We start from the raw sequence: 12,881 nt of genomic DNA, 5'->3' as shown, positions 1-12,881 counted from the left end.
TCCTTGAGCAAGACACTGAACCCCCAACAGCTCCCAGTGGCCAGTTGGTAAGCCTGTATAGCAGCCTCTGCCACTGGTAGGTAGATGTGAGGCATATAACTATAAAGTGCTTTGAGTACTCAAATGAGTAGAAAAGCGCTATATAAATGCAGTTCATTTACCATTTATTTACTTTCAAAAGTCAATCACTCACAATGCTACCTATATGTACTTATGGCATTTAAAATGGCCTCTGGTGGTATTGCTAACCCGTCTGATTTTGTTCACGTATGTTGTATCTAGTAAAATTGTGACAATAATGGAAATAGTGAGAGCAGAATATTTTTATTTGCTCTCAAAAAGACATCTTGAATTAAGATCCTTTTTTATTTGTATTGAGAGCATAAATAACTCAAATCAGACTTCAAAGAATATATACACACACACACACACACACACACACACACAATATTTGCACTGGGATAGTGAAAGCTAATTTAAATGTTTTGACGGCACTGGGACAGCATTTATTACTTAAACACCATCATATATAAGAATAATTAAAGGTAATGGATTGCCATATATTCCTGCTTTTCTGTATTACCTACCTGTATTTTTATAACAGACACACTACAAAACTACAGGTTGTTGTGTTCTGCAAAAGCTCAGACCATCAGATCCAGTGACAACTGCCTCTGCTTGTTGTCACACTGCGCAGCCTTTAGAATTATATGTTATACATAATAAGCAGCCTTACCAATGTCTGTAATGTAGCCCTGAAGCGAGCTGAAGGTCAAATGAAGGAGAAAGCGCTATACTTGGGCTGAACATGTTACCTCCCTCCATATGTCTTGAGACCGGATGAGACCAGATATCTAAGACGCTCATCTGGAAACCCATCACATCTTTCGGTAAATGACCAGGCTTTGGAGTCTTATGTGGCTCCCCCAGCCCCCCTTATTCCATGTTATTCCATGAAGCAGTCATAAAGCAACACAAATCAAAAGAGGAGAACACCACAGGGGTTCACTATGAAAACAAAACGCATTAATTGGAAAAACCCAGGAAAGCAGGAACAAGCCATGAGATCCTTTTCATCTCCTCATTACAATTCACCGCTGCGACACTGCCGAACACAACGAGCAAAACAGCCACTGCTGGTGTGTTCTTATACCAGTGCGAGAGGATCTCTCGCACAAGGCGTCTTCGTTCCCGCACTCAAGCATGTGCGTTTTCACCATGTTAACGCGGGTTCGGAGCCGCTGTACGCGGCGGTGTGAGAGGGACTCTCCTCCTCACCGCTGATGTGACAGCTTCCTTCCCTAATGCCGTCCGAGCAGGACAGGTCCAGGGCCAGCAGAGCCGAACGCATCCGTGCTCCTGTGCGTGGTGACTTTCTGCCAGCCGTGTCTGAAAGACTGACACCTTTCCGCTGCGATGGGGCTGGTGACAGGCAGGTTTCGGGGCGGAGGAGAGAGGGTGGGGGGAGACAGAGGAGCCAAATCCCAGGGTTTTCGGCGAGTCTTTGTGTGACAGCTGCTCTCTGTGGAGTGCCTCACGGTGACCCCATTTTGGCTGAAAGAGGCAGATCACTAGTCTGGCAAGCCTTCCTCGGTGTGTTAACACACATGAACACACACCGGCAGCACTGCAGAAACTGCCACTGTAATACAACACTTTCAAATCACATCTGCTTATGGGTAAGTTTACGCAAATTTTTTTTTGCGTTTATGCTTTACCTCACGCAGATTTACACCTGATGGTCTTCTCAGCCATATCAGCACGCATTAGTATATAACCGACATTAATTCCCAATTAATTAGAACAGGCTATACAATTTAATGTTGCGTTACATAGTTACATCACATGTAGGGTTTGAATTACGGAACTTAGAGTATGCAGCAACAGAATTTAATTTTACATTTATGACTCCAATTAATCCTACAACTGTAAGAAAATTACAGATGAATACGTATAAATAAGTGGGGCAGCAACGTAGCATAGCGGCTAAGGAGCAGGATCTGTAACCGAAAGTTGCCGGTTCAATTCCCCGCTGGGGCACTGCTGCTGCACCCGTGGGCAAGGTACTTGGCCCACAACTACATCAGTAAATATCCAGCTGTATAAATGGATAACATTGTAAAATACGAATATAAGTTGCTATGGATGAAAGCGTCTGTTAAATGCCAATAACGTTTAAAAAAAGCGAGGAGCACTGCACAGCAGAGACCAACACGCAACAGCGTGAGAATCAGGGTGGCCGGAAACGAAATGAGGAAGGCCTCAGAAGTTCCCAAAAACGCAAAGCTCCACAGCATCCTTTCAGACGGACTTCTTGGCTCTCTTGTCTATTCTTTCTCCGTGTGAGACATCCTCTGTACAGCGAGGAGAAAAAGAGCGGAGCGACAATGGCCTCCTTTCTGTTTCCCGAAGACACGCTTTTATTATTCGGCTTGGGGAACAGAATGGATGCTGTTGGAAGTTAAATGGCACTGAGGATGTGTCTGTCCTGCCCACGCAGCAGATACAGTCAAAGTGCTCCACAGATCCCTCTCCGCCCAGCCAAATTCCTCTCAGTGTCCGTTAACCCTGCAGTGCACCAGAGGCTCTGAAAAAGGCAGGACCCCTGTGACCTCAGCACAGTCGCTTTTATTTTTTCACGTCCAACTTTAACACGAGCTTATTCGAGGGCTACGAAGATGTGCAGATTGTGCATGCTACACGTATGCTAAATAACTTGATACTTTATTCATTTTATTCATAGTCAACATTTTTCTTCCTTAAGTAATGTGGTTCAGGAGATAACCGGTGTGGGGGAATTGCAAATGGGCCATAATGCTTCATGCATGTTTCATGGTCATGTCTGGTAATTCCCTCTCTCCCGTGCGAGTAATGAGCTGGCTGTATAATCCAAAAATCTTCAGCATTTCTCGCTTTTTAATTTGTTTAAAGAAAAGTAGAAACTAAAAATTGTAGCTAAACAATTTTAAAAAAAAATGGCCTGGAGAAGTTCTACTTCTCTGTTCAAATATTAGACTTCCAGTTCTGACGGAAATGAAACTCTAGGAGCTGGTTTTTTACCAAAACATCTCACAATGACTCCCCTCGGGATAATGTCCATACTCAGAAGATGGCAGTCCAAGAATTATGATCAAAGAGCAGGATTCTCAAAGCGAATCCTCCTTTTGGTGAGAGATGGTGTGTGTGTGTGTGTGTGTGTGTGTGTGTGTGTGTGTGTGTGTGTGTGTGTGTGTGTGTGTGTGTGTGTGTGTGTGTGTGTGTGTGTGTGTGTGTGTGTGTGTGTGCGTGCATATGTGTGTCTGAGAAAACAGAGGGTCCTGTACAGTACGCAGGTCACTTAGGGATGGAAAATAACATTCCCAATGCTACAGTTTGAGCTATACTAGATTTTATTAGAAGGTGGACAGTATACTGAGTGGAATCTGACCTCCACTGAGCACACTGACCAGCCCCCAGTAACCTGGAATGGCTCAAACTGCTAGTCAGTAGGAGTGCCATTTCCAGCTGTAGTTACCTGTAGAGTAATATAAGATGCCCATTACTGAGAATGTCATCTAGAGATGGTCTCTCCGATTGAAAGGAAAAGGGATAGCACAGACTCATCAGCAGAGTAAAGGGAGATTCCACCAGAAAATTATTCTCACTGCTGGAATCTCCTGTAGCTTGCCAGTCTGTGATCCCTGTGATCATATTCCGCAGTCATGCTAACATGCATCCTCCAACATCCCATTTGTTTTCACATTGTTCTACTGTGACTGTTGAATGTCAATAATGTAAAGGTGTCTCGGTTTTTACAAATCACCTTCCACGGGAACTTACAGAAGTGCTCATTTTCGTGAGTGAGACAGCGAATCTTAGCACAGCTACCAGCTACCAAAAGCATCTTCAGACGCACCTGCTAACATGGGCCCCCTTCAAACTGGGACATGTCAGTGGCTTTGAAGTGAAGCAGACACCGCTAAAGGCTTTAGCAGACCCACTGGACAGTTTAAAACCATCAAAAAGAGACAAGGAGAGGGCCCCAAGTCCCAAGTGGCTGAGACAGAGGCTGAGCCCTACAGCCTGAGCTGGAACCCGGCCATGTCATCTCCTGACAATGATCAAGAGCCCATATCTGTGGAGCAGACTGGCTCCATTCCACCAGTGATGGGGGCAGGTAGGTCAGCCAGAATCACCTTGTCATTGTGACCCGTGTAGGTGCCTGTGAGCTATCGGCCAGCGGTATAGGGGCATGCATCTATCCTCTGATCGGCCCCTGCCTCCTGGTGCATCGTGGGACTTGTAGTGTAGAAAATGGTTGTCTTAGTAGTTTGTGCTTGTATCTGAGGATTGCCTCACATTTCTGCACTAGTTCAGCAATTATTACATTATATTACAGTCATTTAGAAGATGCTCTTATCTACAGTGACTATGTAAGTCACATTAAATTACTGAAGCAATTCTGGGTTAAGTACCTACATGTATATCATAAGAGTCTACACATGTATTTCATATTAAAGTCAATACTAATTAACAATGCGTTTCTCCTATAAAAGATGTTTTTAATATCAACACTTTATATGTGCACATTTCTAAAGCAACAAGAGCTGTAAAAGATTTAGATCTAAAAGCGAAATAGTTGGTGCCTGAATTGCAGGTGTGTCATTCACAGCAAAATTACTGCAAAAAGAACTTCAAAATTATTCAACGCGTCAAGGAACAGTGTCAAAATTCACAACAGCCTACGGCAGACAAAGAAAACCCGCATTAGGTAAAGGGAACGTTTACATTTACATTTATTTATTAATATTCTTGTGAACATTGGTCACAAGAAAGAGCACAAAACCTTCAGAGCAGTGTAAGAAAGTGATATTGCCTTTTATTCTTTTATTCTTTTTCCTACACCTAGACATATTTGGAGAAAGTCCAAGAAAGCCTTTAACCCACACTGCCTGTTCCCAGCTGTTAAACATGGTGGTGGACCCATTATGGTACAGGCAGCCATCTTGGGAGAATCACTGGGTCCGATTATAACTCTGCATGGTAGAATTAAGGCCAAGGAATACAAAGTAATTTTAGGCAACAAGGTGCACCCTATGGCACAAACAAAGTTTCCTCAAGATGTTCCCATATTGATAACACCCCCCATACACACTGCTAAGCTGATTCTAGAACGGTTTCATGGAAACCAGGATGAAGTCAAACACCTTTCATGGCTGTCCCAATCACCAGATTTAAACGTCACTGAACCTTTATGGGAAGTTCAGGAACCCAGCTCATCTCAGCTTAGCTTCATCTTTCAAATGAACCGGAGGCTTTCCTTCTTGAAGAATGGTCCAATATCCCACCATTAACAGTATAAAACCTGTATAACGGCATTCCAGGATCCCTGAGTTTTGCAGCCATGCTGGAATGAAGCTGTTCTGAATAATAAATAATAAATATTCATATATTGTTTGGTGTTTCCATATATATATGATGTATTACACACACACACACACACACACACACAAATATAACCTATCTTTACAGAAAGATCTATATTATATTGTGTCACAACAAGGCTAGCAGGGCCAGTACTGTACATCAGTTGAGATATTACATCTTAAATTGCATTCCTTTCATGTCCTTGATTTAATAATCAAATTCACAGGAAAACGCGCAAGGCCACATCAACTCCATCCATAATTCATCGACCTGCCTGTAGCATTTACCGAGGGGGCTTATTTGTTGACGTCAGTCTAATCTCGCCGCTGCCAATTGTACCAATATAATGTCAGGTTATCGGCAGCCCTCTTGTTTGTTTGACTGCCAGTCTTTCCCATTCACACAATCCTACTGCACTCCTTCAATCAATAGCCCCTGACGGAGTGCCACAGTCTGCTAATGTACCTGCCTATACGCTGATATCCCCATAATATGCGAACGCCTTTTATTCTCTCAGGTATTTCAATAAGACTGAAATAACTGCATCTTTACTGCCGGGGGAGTTACGTAGCAAGAACTGTACCCAGTCCATGTACGTGCAATAAGGACCCAAGGTATTGACTGGATGATAAATAGGACTGTAGTTAATATCATAAACATCACATGACCGCAGCGGAGCTCTGGCTCCAGGTGTTCCTATCTCTCTTTAATACAGTAAGCACAGACCTCTCAGGCCACTGAGAGGGGATCGAGCCCAAATTCATCACAGAGTGGCAGGAATGGGCCCCGAGTGCCCTGTCCCCTGCCATATAATGGGCCAGACCAGCGTCTGTGCGGCCTAACCATCACTCACAGGCGCTTTTCCTTGAACTCCCGGTGAACTGAGGCCCTTTTCAAAGGGGGACAGAGATAAAGGGAAGGCTTGTGATAAGGGTGGCAGCGAAATGTGATTCTTGTGATCTCGCTCTTAACTCAAACCCTCCGGTAAAGCCTTCCTCCAGACGCAGTCCTTTCTCCTGAAAGAGGGAACTGCGTGTAACGGTGGCGTGGGACGTCAGAACTCTGATCCAATTTGCTCCGAGGTTCTGGGACATCCACACGCCATCAATCCGGAGCGCTAGTGACAACCACGTTCAGAGGTAATGTAACTACAGGGTAGGTGTGCGGGGTGGAGGCTATTGCTCAGACATCCTGACCCGGGGGTCCCTGGCGCACATGGCAGGTCAGTCAGCGATGCACCGAGTCCAGCGCTCCACCAGGGGAGGCTGAATGTAAATGAGTTACAGTTCCAGCACATCACCCTGATTAAGGCTGTCAGCCCTGGAAATGACTGATGTGTCTCAAATAATGGATTTGCATACGTGAAATACACATACGAGAGCATGAATAATGAATTAGCCTCGCTCTCCAGGCGGCTGGCACCTGGGTACCACGCACACAGGGACCAATCAGCAGTGCGAACTGAGAAGTGACGGGAGAAACTTCAGTTTTCACAGCCTTCCAGAGGCTCATCTGAAAAAATACCCAGAATCCTCACTTCTGTCATGACCTGCACAACATCTGCTATAAAAGAAGGGTCAACCTGGAACCAGAACAATGAATGTACAACTGAAAGTATGTCCGAGCAAAAAATGGTCACCAAAAACCCTGCTTTTCTCATATTGCCGGTGTACAGATTCAAATGATAAGGCGGCTCTGGGCACCATAAATGTGAAATGACTTGCTCTGTTATGTCTCCCTGCAGAGTGACATAAATGTTGAGCATGAGTACCCATCATGCATTGCATGACTCATACAGAGCTGTTGCTCCTACAACATTTTTATTTGTCGGAGGGGACTTACAAACACAGACCTGCAACCTGATGACCTAACCCCCCTCTAGGTTGCCCCCTGAGGCTACCTTAGGTTCACAGCACACCAAGGAGCACTCCTCTCTTTGGACGACGGCTCATGGTTGCATGACCTTGAGAGGGGCAATGACAGCCCGAGCAGGTGCAATGACCCCTCATGACCAGCGGAGGTCACTGTGGAGTCAGCCCAGGTCCTACGTCACCTCAGAATGGCAACGGGGTCGTTTGTGGACCCCTTCTGATCTGTGAGCGTAAACGGAGCGGCGTGGTAATCACAAGCCTGTGCCGCTTTGAAACGGCTCTCTCCCCCTGGCTGATCAAAGAGCGCCAGGACCGGCGCTCGCTGGCTGCAAGGACCGCTTTTAATTAGCTCAGCGTTTCTCGTGTGATCCTTAAAAAGGGTAGCCATTAAAACGGGCCCACAACAATACTGCAGCGATTATTATCCGTCAGAAAACTGAGCAGAAACGAGGCTAATGAAAAGAAAGGAAAAAGAGCGATAACTGACGTTACAGCCTCCCGAGGACCCCTCTGCTCTGAGGTGGGAGGGTCGGCTTGCCAGGTGGCAGGGCACAGCTGCGGGCACAGGTTGAGAAATTTTCTGACCCTTGCGCTCCCCTCATCTCTCACTGCGAGAGACACGGAGAAGCGCTGGTGTGATCCCTCTACTTGACAGACAGGCAGTTGGTGTGATCTCCTCATGAGTCACTATGGCTGCGATTGACTCATAGCTCCAGCACAGTTTTTCACAAAACATCCATTATCACCAGGCTGCTGGGTGGCCATGATGTCTCTGCTTCTCAAAATGACGCTCCACCAGAACAGAGCAAAACCATATGCTTCAAGTTTAAGAGTTTCCTTTAATTCAATCAGCTTAACTGGATTTGTTTGTTTTCACTCGTATGGTATTCGACCAGCGACACACCTCTTTAGTTCCCTCCTGCAGGATGGTGGTTTCTTTGTTAAAAAAAAGGGGGGGGGGGGTGTTTCCTTGGTCTTCATTATGCAGGGCTGAGACTCCTTCCTCTCACCCAACCTTTGTCATTTTAACACCTATCTGCGAAAGGGAACAAGCCGTTGCCCCCACCCCCCTCCCCCCAACACCTCCTCCTCCTCTATAAAGTAGCCTTCTCAGCCCCTGCCCCGCCCCCCCATCTTCCTGTTTACCTTCGCGGTTTTTACAGCGCAGGCTGTGTGTAATGGACACAGCCCCTCACGGCCCCCGGGCACTCTGCCCCCCCCCCCGGCCTCACCTCCAGGCACTCAGCCCTCCCTCTCCCTCGCTCGATCTGCGGGGCTTTATTTACCGAGCCTGTCTTTGATGATAAAAAGAATCGGACTGCAGTGCCCCTGGAGCCTGCAGATGGCAAAGCAAAGGTGTTTTCAGAGGCAGTGAGCTGACGCCGGTTTGTACAGTATTGAGCGCTGCCCCGACCATACACTCATTATCGAGACAGTCTGATAAACAAAGTTATTTTGGTACCGTGAAACCCACCGACTGTGTGCGTAGCCCTTTTACTACTCAATGCAAAACAGGACAGGCTGGAACACTTCAGTGAACAAATGCAAGAACTCAGTTTATTAACTTCACCAACACAGAAATGTATATCTGCTCTAATATTAAAATCAGCCAGTGTGCCACTTATATTGGCCTCAAGACAGCAAAAGTCCTCCATGAGAACCATCAGAAGTGGTCAAAGACTCAGCCTTTCAGTACTTAACCACTTTGTACTCTTCAGGATGTGTGTCCTTTGTTTCTGCCCACAATTACTGATAAAATGTAGCATATGGTAATTGCAAAGCATATGCCTCATTTAAAAACAATACTGCCCAGACACTCCCCAGATGTGAGCTCCACGCGGGGTCAGGCTAACGACTTCAATGACTTCATTCCTCACTGCAAAGTCTTCAGAAAACAAAGGCTCGGCCTGAAACAAGCGCGGATACAGCGGTCGGCTTGCTTTGAAGATCGCACAGCTGCTGTCCGCCGTGTTCGCGACACACGGGAGACAAACGGACGGGGGCGAGGTGCGCTCAGAGCCAGATGCCGCCTCCCCCCCCCCTGCGCGCGCGCGCCTCAGATCCCGAAAGTGTCACCCCCGAGAGTAAACAAGGGACAGTCAACCGGGCCACCTCGGTATCGGCGCGCGGTGACGACCCCGAAGGAAGCTGATCAAACACAGAGGCCTTCAGAAAAACAAACAGGCCTCCCTGGCTGGGCATGTCCCGGCCCTGTGATCGCACACGCTCGAGTCACATGTGAGGGGACTGTCGGCTTACAGTGGAGCACATAATGGGATAAAAAAGCTTGTTCAAAGCCTGCCACACTGCTCTGTTCTGTTCACAGTACATCCCCAGATATCACCTCATCATCATTTACATTTACATTTACATTTATTCATTTAGCAGACGCTTTTATCCAAAGCGACTTACATAGGTTACAGTTCAATACAATGTTATCCATTTATACAGCTGGATATTTACTGAGGCAATTGTGGGTTAAGTACCTTGCCCATCAGTCATGAGTCATCACAGTCTCAGGGTCGTTATACAAACAGCACGACATTTTTATCCTAGGTTACTTCACCTCACTCAGAACAGATCTTCACAGGCAACCAGACCATGGAGGGTATGAAAACAAACGACACCTGTTCTGTCGCACACTGCTTTTGCCTGATTGGCTGGAAAAAGAGAGCTGCGGAGCCGTGGTACCTGGGGACCTCTTGCAGGAGCGTGAGGGCATCATGTAGGATTGGCGGGGCAGCAGGGGCGAGGAGGGCAGGGACATGGACACCCCCTTCGCCAGGCTCAGCCGGAATATGTCCTCCGGGGCGTAGGGGTGGGTGGTGCCCGGGTCTGGCAGATTGGGGCCCCCTCCCGCGGGGCACCTGCGTTGTGAGCTGTGGGTGTAGAACTCGCCACCTAAAACAGGAGAAAGAAAATGCCACGGTTCCCTCAAAAAACCCAACTGCATCAGCAACAACATTTCTGCACAAAACATTCATGTTCTACAGCTGCCTCTTTCTTCCCCGCAGTTGAAATCGCGCCTGACATTTTGGCCTCCCAAACATCTAATCATCCTGAACACGAACAGACAGTAACAAGCCGCCGTCCTCAGAGACGGAGTTTCAATTAATTCTTTGTTCCACAAGGACGCGCTCTGAGGAGAGCTGCTTTTGGCTACAGGCCTACGCTCGATCAGAGAGTTGCATTTCAAAGCATCTTGGATGTGCAGGAAAAACTCAGCACCTTCAAACGACAGCAATCGGACAGTAAAAAAGCATGGGAGAAGAGAACCGACTGGACTGGGATATTACCCAAGGTTAGGCACTGTGTGCGTTCTCCCCTCATGCTATTTACAAAATGAACTCACTGACCAAATCTCCTGTGAACGGCAAACATCACAGATAACGACAGTGTCATTGACCGCTGTGCTCAACCGATTTCCCACAATAATAAAAAAAAAGAAAGGAAGAGTTTACTAAATGACAACGTTCATGTGTGGTCATGCTTACATAAACAAGGCCATTCATCTTTCAAAATCATTGTTTATACACATACTGAACTGAAACAATGATAGAATGCACTCAAATAAACATCTCTCTCTCTCTCTCTCTCTCTCTCTCTCTCAAGGCTACGTGTATTTAATAGGAAGCGTATCCACAAAAACATGCACCTTGAATTGACCTTTACTATACTCTTCTTAAAATACGCACAAATACATGCAAAAGGATCACGTTTCCATTTACATGATTAAAAAAAAAAAGCATGACTGTCTGTTCAACAACAACCCAGTTACAGACAGTTTACACTTATATATAGGTATAAGGCTCTGCTCTGTAACTCAGTTCCACTCACTCTAAAATGCTCTGAATGAAAAAGAAAACCTGGGGAATTATAACACCGACAGCTTAATTAGGCTGCACTTTGCACTCCGTGATTACAGTCAAACACTGTGCTACACAAAAAAAGCGCGCTAAGTAACACAATGTCTTCGGCTCTGAAAGAACAAGGCTCTGGCTATGTAATTTCTGATGACCATGATTCATTAAAGTTCCCTCAGGTGTCTAATGAATCCATTATATCTTGTGATAAAAGAGGCCATGGAAGATGTACCTAGCCTGATACCTCACAATAACAAACCATTTTATGACTCCAGCTTACAGCACCCCAGAACTGAACACTATTTAATGTAGTAATATTCTAACCCTCATCAAACATCACAGACTGCAAGCACCTTTGCTTGCAAGTACACCAACAAAGAAGATGTCAGTGGTTTGAAGAGGCTAAAAATAGGAATTATTTATTTTAAAAAAAGACAAAAGAAAAAAAAACAACAATGCTTATCCTGAAATAGATTTGTGGGATTGATGAGCCTTAAAAGGCCTGGTGGGACACAACAGAAACATGAGAAGAATTCATCCAGGAACTGCCATCAAGGGCAGGATGCTGTCTCACAGCCTTTAATCAATCAGTCATGTGCTTTTATTTCCCCATTTTACTTCCCAGCCGTTCATTACTGGGGTTAGCAATTAGGCACTCGCTCTCCATTGCTACTCAGTGTCTTGAGTGTCACAATGTCACAAGTATGACATCATACAGAAGTTGCAAATCACTGATGATTTAGTATTGTACTTATCTTGTTTGCTTTATTGAACACCCAAGTCATACTAACTGAAGTCATAGCATATTGTGTTGGTATCACGGTAACAACACACTGTAAGAGTTATTGGTGTGTGAGTGAGTGTTTAATGACAAAATAGTAAATATATGCTATAGACCTGCCCTTGCACATAGGGATGTTTTAGTGCTGAGCCCCACTCTTTACCACCATGCTACACTGCTGCCCCCAACTCCTCTGATGAAATGATTGTTTTACCGGCCTGTTTGTTTAATGAAACCAGCCCTGCCGGGGAAGCTGCACTAAAACCGCTAAAGCGGGAGGGTGTTCTCACCAAGCCTGGCCCTCTGTAGTCCTGGATCGGCCGCGAGGGTCAGCACGTCTCTCTGTGGGTCTGTCCGCCTCCCATCTGAGGGAAAGAAGGAGAGAGAAAGGTCATTTCAGCTGCTTCACACACAAGCCAGCAGCTCACCTCTCTAAAACTGACCCGGCGAGCACACCTCTTCCTCATCCTCTACCTTTCAGAAGCCTGTTACTCCATGCGGTTGTCCAGCTGAGCGAGAGACTGGCTCTCCTGCTTTGGACACACACCGGTAACTACACAATGAGCTGAAGTGGAGGAATTTTCCCAGCCTTTCAATGAGAAATATACAGGTATAAAACAGATACAGCAATGTGCAACAGTGGTGTGTTGTAGTGGTAAGGAGCAGGGCTCGTAACCAAAAGGTTGCTGGTTTGATTCCCCCCTAGAGCATTGCTGTACCCTTGGGCAAGGTACTTAACCCACAATTGCCTCAGTACATATCCAGCTGTATAAATGGATAAAATTGTAACCTACTGTATGTACATCACCCTGGATTAGAGTGGTCACCAAATGACAATAATATAATGTAAGATACGGAACAGGTGGTGAATTCTGTATTTTCATGAAGAAAACACCGAAGGAAGAGTGGGCAATATAAAACTTTTGGGAGAAGCGCTACTGATATTTCACCAGCAGATGA

General features: G+C 45.9%; 1 protein-coding gene across 2 annotated transcripts in view; it reads right to left on the bottom strand.

Annotated features, from left to right (window-relative positions):
* Positions 1–12,881, bottom strand: part of tanc1b (tetratricopeptide repeat, ankyrin repeat and coiled-coil containing 1b) — a 133,137-nt gene that overhangs the window by 76,442 nt on the left and 43,814 nt on the right. For both annotated transcript variants that reach the window (XM_036541411.1, XM_036541412.1), the window contains exons 3-4: positions 12,212–12,286; positions 9,969–10,178 (exon numbers count right to left, since the gene is read on the bottom strand). In XM_036541411.1, coding sequence (XP_036397304.1) covers positions 9,969–10,178; positions 12,212–12,286 — 285 coding nt within the window. The remainder of the gene's footprint in view (positions 1–9,968; positions 10,179–12,211; positions 12,287–12,881) is intronic.

This window comes from Megalops cyprinoides, chromosome 11 (assembly GCF_013368585.1).
Source record: "Megalops cyprinoides isolate fMegCyp1 chromosome 11, fMegCyp1.pri, whole genome shotgun sequence".
In the NCBI taxonomy this organism is placed as follows: domain Eukaryota; kingdom Metazoa; phylum Chordata; class Actinopteri; order Elopiformes; family Megalopidae; genus Megalops; species Megalops cyprinoides.
This window is presented reverse-complemented; position numbering and strand designations above follow the sequence as displayed.